This window comes from Vespula vulgaris, chromosome 8 (genome assembly GCF_905475345.1).
Source record: "Vespula vulgaris chromosome 8, iyVesVulg1.1, whole genome shotgun sequence".
NCBI lineage: Eukaryota > Metazoa > Arthropoda > Insecta > Hymenoptera > Vespidae > Vespula > Vespula vulgaris.
In genome coordinates this window covers 7,309,689-7,318,245 of record NC_066593.1, presented here as the reverse complement: position 1 = coordinate 7,318,245, position 8,557 = coordinate 7,309,689, and the positions used below count along the sequence as shown (strand labels likewise).

The window sequence follows — 8,557 nt, the reverse complement described above, 5'->3', positions numbered from 1 at the left end:
TAACATATAATGATATATTAAGGTCATCTTTCAAATGCAATTTTTGTTCGCTGAAATTTGTAATCAAGCGCTAATCAAGTTTTCTCTAAGGACAGATTTTATCTTTAATGATCAATTACACATGTTGTATACTATTGCTGTAAATGCTGATTGTAAATGCTGATATACAGTGATGCTTAGATAGAGGAAATAAATCATGTCAAATACATATATATATATATATATATCCACCATTTTAGATTATTATCGACAAATTAAATTTATGATTTCTTCAAATCATAATAACTTGGAATTTCAAGGAAAGATACTTAAAAGATATTAGTCTGATTCAGTGAAACATACATAATATATTGTGAAGTATATTTATTATATAACAAATGTATAACATTATGTAATACATACATATAGAACATTCTTTTTTTCAGTATAATATTTTCAGTTTAATAAATATGAATAATTTAAAAGTATATTATAATAACAAATTATAATATTTTACTTAAAAAATCCGTATTTTCCATTAACGAACAGATACGACATCATATTCGTTTGTATTTGGTGCAAAATTAGTTATTTTTCGTTGTTTAATTACGTTTTTATACCACTCCATTGACATTTTGGGAGTTCTCGTTCTGTTGGGAGATGCGAAATCAACTTGGACAAGACCGAACTTTTCACTGAAACAAAAAGTATCAAATATTTGAAAAAATACTAAAAGTAAATAATTTTAATTTTTTGTTTTAAATTAGCAATAAATATTACATGTATCCATTTTCCCATTCAAAATTGTCTATCAAACTCCAAACTGTGTAACCTTTAATGTTACAACCATCTTCGTATATAGCTTGCAGCATAGCCTTGAGATACTCAGAAAGATAGTTAATTCTTATTTTGTCCGACAATTTACCATCGTCGGAAACACCATTTTCCGTAATAATAACCGGTGGATTGTTGTATTCATTTTTTATCGCATTAAGAATCTTTCTAAATCCCTCAGGAACTATCTAAAAACAAAATTTCAGACTTTTAGCATTGTCCATTCACGATACTAAAATTCAGTATGTTTTGTAAGTCTATTTACTTATAATTTACTTCAAAGATTAGTAATTTTTTATTCGACAAATGAAAGAAATCGATAAAGTTTCATTATAATATTCATCGAAATCTTAAATTAACAGAAGATATTATAAATGTTAAATATATTAACAAAATGATAGATATTCTTGAAGTATGAGATCCGATTACTTTTATTTTTATTTTATCAAAGAGAAAATTCATTAAATATTCAATAAATTTATCAAGAAGAAGCTATTAGTATCGTGGCATGGAAAGCCAAAGTTGAATGTCGTAAAAATTATCAGGTTCACGGTCGAGAAGTGTATCTATTAAAAATTATACTATTGATTTTCTATTCCCCTTTGATATCAATTTTCTTATCATCGAATACACTCGCATTGCTTAACAAAGAATCAATTATGAACAATTATACTGTGGAAATCTTGTTTATAACAAGCATGCAATCATGATCAAGCTTCGAGCGTTCTTCCACGGGTTAAACATCATCCATGAATTATGTACTGTATAAATTATTCATAAGAAGAGAGTTCTGATAATCGTTACATTTAATTGCAGAAGATGTATATCTCGAGTTAAGTAAAAGAAAAGGGAAAAAGAAAAGAGAAAGAAAAAATATAGAAAAGAAATCGTTAAATGTGTTCGATAGATAGTTTGATCGAAAGAAAATCTCTTTATGACAATAGATTAGAATTACGAATTAGTGTTTATAAAGATATCGTTTAAAGTTGACCTTTAACCATGACGAACCAGAGGATGGCCATTTCGGATCGTAGCTGAATTTAATTCCGCTATCTCCGTACCAAGTATCGTTCGGTCCCTTCGGTACAATTTCAACGAGATTAGAAGTATAATGATTTAAGGCGAAAAAGTCTGAAGTTCCTCTGCGTTAAAAAATATATTGAAGCATGTGTTATCGTGAATATAATAGTGTTAAATTATTGTAATATCATTCATCAATTAAAATAATTCATACATATGTAAATACATATCTACCGTATATATTCAATCCATTCCTGCGTGAATTCAGGCAATCTTGATTTCGAGTATCCTTGAATCCTACTATTTTCTGCTATACGATTCTTCATTACTTGGGGATAATCACCGGTTTTCGAGTAAATTGGATGACCTACCCAGCCACAAATAAATTGGAAGGCTATGTCCTCTGCTGCCAAATTATTTTCATTCTTGGCGAAATACGCGGATGACGATATGACGATAGAGATCAATCCTTTTTGTTCAGATCTGAATTCTTTGTCGTACATATGATATACCTTGGCGTGAGCTTTCAATGCATTGTGCATGCACAAATAAGATCCAATTCCAGTTATATTTTTTCCTAAAATATTTAATTTTATCGTACATTTGATACATAGATATATAATGCCTATAAATTTTTATTTGATTACCTTTCAGACTTACCAGGAGCTTTCGTATGTAAACCATAACCTTCTCCACAAAATACGGCTGGTTCATTTAAGGTATAGAAAAGTTTTACTTTAGGACCGAGCTCTCTGAAAACGATTCTTGCGTAGTCAACAAAATAATCAATGATTAATTCGTTAGTCCAACCACCTAATTTTTCCATATTTTCCGGAAGATCCCAATGAAATATTGAAACGTGTGATTGAATACCTTTTGCGAGTAATTCGTCGATAAGATTTTTATAATAATTAAGTCCATCTTGGTTTATTACGTTAGAAAAACCGTTCGGCAAAATTCGAGACCAGCTAAGTGAAAATCGATAGAAGTCCGCCTAAAATTAACGATAATTCTTCTACGATTCATTCTTTATTTTATCTACAGTTTAAAACTAATTAAATACATACACCTATGTCGCTAATTAACTGCACGTCTTCTTTATATCTGTGATACGAATCACAGGCTAGGTCACCATTGCTGTTGTCTCTTATCACCCCTCCACCATTGTGAGTAAATATATCCCATATATTAACACCTTTTCCTATAAAATATAATTATCTCATGTAATTTATACATTAATTTATAAATTTTTTCCATTCTATATTTGTATCATTAAAGGAACTATTATATTTGATTTATAATTATATGGGTAGTGATTAAAATGATTAAGATTTAAAATAAATTCACAAAAATGGATTTTTTTTATTTATTTTTCTATGTAACGATGTTAGTCACTTTTAATACTTTTAGGATTTTATTTATAGAATTTACGAAAAAAATTTGATCTTTGAGTGGTCTGGAATAGAATTTGAAATAGAATCTTTAGCTCTACGAGCCACTGATCTAGATCACTAAGCTGTCCAGGCCTTTGATATGAAGATATGAAGATGCTCATTCCTACAATACCATTAGTGTTCCAAGCTCCTTCAATTTGATAAGACGCAGAAGCGACTCCCAGTTGAAATCCATCAGGAAATTCCACATTCGTGAGAGCTTCAATCTGTTTCACTATCGATCTGAAATTGTAGATAAGCATAATTAATTTATATTATATAAAAATATTATATATATTACATATATAAGAAGTTAGTACCTACATTGCTACTAGCAACATATATACCATCGCTTTTAAGAAAAAGAAACATTTAATAACCATTACGAAGTTTACTGGTCAACTAACGATGTAATAATAACTCTTCGTGCTACACACAGATTATATTGAAGGTTATATATATTTCACTGTTATCAACATTTCAACTCAGCTGTTTTATCTTATAATTAACCGAAGATAATATGTCTTTCCTTTAAAAAAATATAATCTACTCTGCTGGAATTCAAAATTAATTATTACCTAAAATAATTATTCAACAAAAACTTATAATCAAAAATTTATTATAATCAATTCAAAAAATTTTATTTAAAGAACAGTAATAGCAGATATATAAATTTTCATTGGGTTAATGGAAATAATTTGTAATTAAAAAACAAAAGCTTAATAAACGACGTTTAAATTGTTTGCTGCTTTTTATTAATACTGACAAACACTAAATAATTATAAGTGAAAATAATATTCGTAAATAAGTGACTCAGATTGATTTAATGATCTAACAAATTATTTTTTTTTTATTATTGTATAAATTATTTATTTTATTATTGTATAAATATCTAAGTCAAAAGTAATCAGTGTTATATAACACCGGTTTATTATCTGAAAAAAATGTTATAATTATCTATATTAGTTGATAAAAAAAGAAAAAGATATGTAAGTTGATAAGATTTGTTAAATCGATAAGAATTTAAAAGTTTCCACTTACACACATTTTTAATTCACAAAAGTGTAAGGAAGTTTTCGAATGAAGATGTTAATGAATTCCTTTAAAGCACTCTCTGGTTAAAAATAAGTATTAAAGAAAATAATTTGCTTATAACATATATCTATGCATTCTATTGTTCATGTAAAAATGTATTCTATCTTAATATAAAATTATACACATGTTTTGTTATATCTATTGTGAAATATGTTTTGACATATTTATCGTAATGTATTTCTGTTTTTATATCGCTTTCTCTTTATCTCGCTTCCCACTTTCCATTCTTATGTTTACATACTTATATATTATTTTTATTATACATATTATACATATTATATGAAGGTCGTTTATTTTCAGCGAATTAAAAATTTCTCACACTTACATCGTCTCATATGCTATTGTATATTGTATCATCTGTTTTTCAGCATATCGAGCATCCAAATAATCAGTACATTTATACCGATGTAGTTTAAAAACTTTTTTATTTCTGTGCTTCCATTTAGCGGTTTATAGAATTCTTTATCTCTAACGTTTCCAAATGTAAAATCGAGAACGTAACGATAAGTTAAGAATTTATTGAATTTTGTACCGTCACATAAATGAATATCTATTTATTTAAATGACAGTACAAAATTTTCCATAAAATAATGTAAATTCATATTCCCATCTGCTAAGCCTGATGGTTAAACTATTATAAGTCGAATTTGCTAACGTAGTATTAAATATACGAATATTTATCGAATAGACAGTTGTTGCATTCCATGTTTCATTATAAAGCAAATTTAACTGAAATATTTATAAAGTTGAATGATCATGAATAACAACTACTACTTTTACGAATGTCGTTTTAATTGATTTGAACAATGTTCAAAGCAATGAAAATCTGAAATGTTAACTTTGATTCTCTTCTGTTATTCTCTTTCACATTCGTTATTAGTAATTTAAAAATATAGTCTCCTTTATAAAGATTTACATTCCAAGCGTGGAATTTCCATTTTCAAGGGAGCATATTTTCAAGCTTCCATATTTTATTACTTCTCGCCACCAATGAGCAGACTTTTTCAACGTTCTCTTCCTTTCCGGATCGGTGAAATTCACATGAACGATTCCAAATGTTTGGCTGAAAAATAGAATGATTGTAATTTATCTTCCTTTCGGACTTCCCAGTATTAGAACTAATACCAATTTATCTTTGTTTGATATTATGACATTTTCGTATGATGATATATTTTATTAATATAATTATATATTATTATATATTACTATGGTTAAAATATATTATCATATGTGTACATGCTTGTATATCTTTCTATATTTTGAAATTCAATTACTAATTAGTTGCGTTAATTTTATTATTTCTAGTAACTTTCTATATAAATCACGTTCTATTAATTAAAATACTCAAATTGCAGTTGAATGATTTCAATTTACCTATATCCACTTGACCATTCGAAACTGTCTATTAAAGACCATAAGATATAACCCTTAATATTAACTTTATCTCGATGTATAGAAATAAGCATCTCTTTTAAGTATTTCTGATAATATCTCACTCTCTTATCATCGTCAAGAGTATTTTCGCCGGAAACACCATTTTCCGTAATGTATATGAGCGGATTATTATACTCAATTGCTAATTTTCTAAGAATGTTACCAAATCCTTCTGGTACAACCTAAAAGTAAAGAACATATGAATGTTCATCTGTAAAAGTATTAAAATTTTTAGCTTGAATTGCGATTATAACGATGCGATTAGATTAGATTAGATAAATTCACCTTCAACCACGAAGAAATAGTACTTTCCCAAGTAGGATCTTGTCCTTGTATCAGTCCTTGATCATTATAGAATGAAGGTTCTAATTCGTCGTCTCCCCGTTCGACTATCATAGAAGTATAGTGGTTTACTGATAAAAAATCAGAAGTACCGCTGAATAAAGAAATAAATGAAGAAATTCTTGTAATCAGTTTCAATGTTTGATTAACATCCAATATTTTGATTAATTACCGAATATAATCCACCCAATTAGCTCCAAGTTCGGGTAATCGAGATCGTGGATAACCCTGTTCTTGACTCTTTATAGCAATCAATTTTTTCATTATATAAGGATAATCACCTTTTTCAGAAAATATAGGATGAAGTAACCAACCTATTGAGAATTGAAACGCTATTTCTGCTAATTCTGAATCATTTTCATGCTTTGGAAAAAAATTTCTTGAATGAGCATTGATACCCAATGAGCCATTGTAAATATCTTTGAATTCTTTCTGATACATTCGATAAACACGAGCATGAGCCTTTAACATGTTCTCTCCACAAATATATTCCCCAATGCCGTGTAAAAACGATTTAGAGGGTGCATGAATTCCCGTAGTATAAATGAAAATACAGCTGTCCGATGGTTCGTTCAGTGTTATGAATTTCTTTACTTTTGGAGCGAATTCTTTGAAAACGACTCTAGCATAGTCTACGAACCAATCGATCACATATGGATTCAACCATCCACCAGCATCTTCGATCACTTGAGGATGATCCCAGTGATAGAGTGTTACAATGGGTTCGATATCGTTAGCCAACAATTCATCGATAAGATTATGATAATAAGCAATCCCATCTTTACTAACTTTGTTAGAAAAACCAGTTGGCAATATTCGTGGCCAGCTTAAAGAGAAACGATAGGCCTTTATCTATTAAGTACAATATGAAAATTCAATAATCAAAGATAAAACAATAATCGTGGTTTAGAAATCTTAATTAAAATAATCTCTAATATTTGTAATTCAATTATGCAACAATATTTCACGCTTACCCCAAGTTGTTTCAACAAAGATACATCTTCTCTAAATTTATGATACGAATCACAAGCGGTATCACCGGTATCGTTATTGACGATACGTCCATTTCTTTCGTGAGAGAATCGATCCCAAACACTTTCTCCTTTGTCTATGTTTTTGTATCACAAAAGAGATAGAAAACATGAGAGAGAAAGAGAGAAGAAGATAAGTTGGAAAAGTTTCGAAGATGTAGTCACAGACTGACAGATTTGAATTTAAAAGACCTACCGCTAACGTTCCAAGCTCCTTCGATTTGGTATGCTGCTGTCGCAGCACCCAAGAGAAAGTTCGGTGGGAACCTCAGGTATTCCTCATTCTCCTCCGACAAGTTGGTCCCCTGCGTGGATCTGAAAGAGAAAAAGATAGAGAGAGAGAGAGATAGATAGAAGAAGAAGAAGAAGAAGAAGAAGCGTGAAAAGAGACTTTAGAATTTCGTTGGTTGAACTAGTAAGTATTTTATCGTGTATCGATCGTCCGGAAATTTCAATAAAATCCGATTTTTGAAGGAGTTTAATTTGCGGTACAGTCTTTTCTTTTCTGTAGATTCTTCCCAAACCTAATTAATATTCAATAAATTAGATAAAAATGCTCGAACGAGTCTTAACGTGTTATGATTTTAATATTAAACGAAATTTTACATTACAATCATTCTTTTTATTTGTTTCTTTCCACTCGCAATAACATGATAGTAATTTTAGAATACAATAATTCTTTTTTCGCTTGTTTCTTTCTAATCGACAATAACATGAAGCTAATTTTAGATTATGATAATTCTCTTTGCTCGTTTCTTTCTAATCGGCAATAACATGAAGCTAATGTTAGATTACAATAATTTTCTTTTCTCGTATCTTTCTAATCGACAATAACATGAAGCTAATAAATCTTGATTATTTTTATAAAATTGTCTTTATTAAGTAAGATAATAAACTTACATGATGAAAACAAAGAAAATAATAAATTGGGTCGAAGTGATGAGCTTCATGTCTTTCGTTTAACTGTTAACATTGTTTCAGTAACGTCTCAAGTTAATGAAACTTAGATGAACTATATTCATAGAGGTTATCGAGATGATTTAATACGACTAACCAAGTATATCTTATCAGTTTAAAAAGAAATTTTAAGATATTCTGTTCTTGTTCCTTATGTTTATTTATAAATAAATGTAATATTTACAGATTAAAGGAATTAAATACATTAAAATAACAGAATAAATCTATGAATTTAATTAGTTTACATTCTATATAGATTGGAATAGTTTATCGAATCGTTTGCAATTATGAATGTAGATAAACAATATAAATAATATTATTCCTCGAAGAAGCATTTAGAAGCATTTAAAAATATTTAGAAGAATTTCATTCGTCATTAAACATGACTGCTTGTAATCGATCATCGTATAAAACGTAAATTCGTAATTATAA

General features: G+C 28.6%; 2 protein-coding genes across 2 annotated transcripts; both read right to left on the bottom strand.

The window, feature by feature from the left end:
- Positions 1-348: 348 nt before the first annotated feature.
- Positions 349-3,725, bottom strand: LOC127065692 (myrosinase 1-like). Its single transcript, XM_050998427.1, has 8 exons — positions 3,591-3,725; positions 3,400-3,509; positions 2,901-3,034; positions 2,494-2,827; positions 2,068-2,410; positions 1,805-1,955; positions 760-1,001; positions 349-674 (listed from the first exon to the last, which is right to left on the bottom strand). Exons 1-8 carry the CDS (start codon positions 3,647-3,649, stop codon positions 518-520), a joined length of 1,530 nt encoding a protein of 509 aa, XP_050854384.1. The 5' UTR covers positions 3,650-3,725; the 3' UTR covers positions 349-517.
- Positions 3,726-4,170: 445 nt separating this feature from the next.
- LOC127065693 (myrosinase 1-like) lies at positions 4,171-8,177 on the bottom strand. The gene is made up of 7 exons (XM_050998428.1): positions 8,069-8,177; positions 7,365-7,483; positions 7,112-7,245; positions 6,310-6,989; positions 6,081-6,231; positions 5,736-5,977; positions 4,171-5,424 (listed from the first exon to the last, which is right to left on the bottom strand). Exons 1-7 carry the CDS (start codon positions 8,116-8,118, stop codon positions 5,274-5,276), a joined length of 1,527 nt encoding a protein of 508 aa, XP_050854385.1. The 5' UTR covers positions 8,119-8,177; the 3' UTR covers positions 4,171-5,273.
- Positions 8,178-8,557: the final 380 nt, after the last annotated feature.

What these genes read in the sequence shown, in the direction of transcription:
- LOC127065693 (XM_050998428.1), bottom strand. Translation starts at nt 8,118, where the DNA reads ATGAAGCTCATCACTTCGACCCAATTTATTATTTTCTTTGTTTTCATC. An exon ending in CTTTGTTGAAACAACTTGGG is followed by an intron (nt 6,990 to 7,111) that starts GTAAGCGTGAAA and finishes TGTACTTAATAG; the next exon opens with ATAAAGGCCTATCGTTTCTC. An exon ending in CTATTTCTTCGTGGTTGAAG is followed by an intron (nt 5,978 to 6,080) that starts GTGAATTTATCT and finishes CTTTACTTTTAG; the next exon opens with GTTGTACCAGAAGGATTTGG.
- LOC127065692 (XM_050998427.1), bottom strand. Translation starts at nt 3,649, where the DNA reads ATGGTTATTAAATGTTTCTTTTTCTTAAAAGCGATGGTATATATGTTG. An exon ending in GAATGGATTGAATATATACG is followed by an intron (nt 1,956 to 2,067) that starts GTAGATATGTAT and finishes TTTTTAACGCAG; the next exon opens with AGGAACTTCAGACTTTTTCG. An exon ending in CTGGTTCGTCATGGTTAAAG is followed by an intron (nt 1,002 to 1,804) that starts GTCAACTTTAAA and finishes TTTTGTTTTTAG; the next exon opens with ATAGTTCCTGAGGGATTTAG.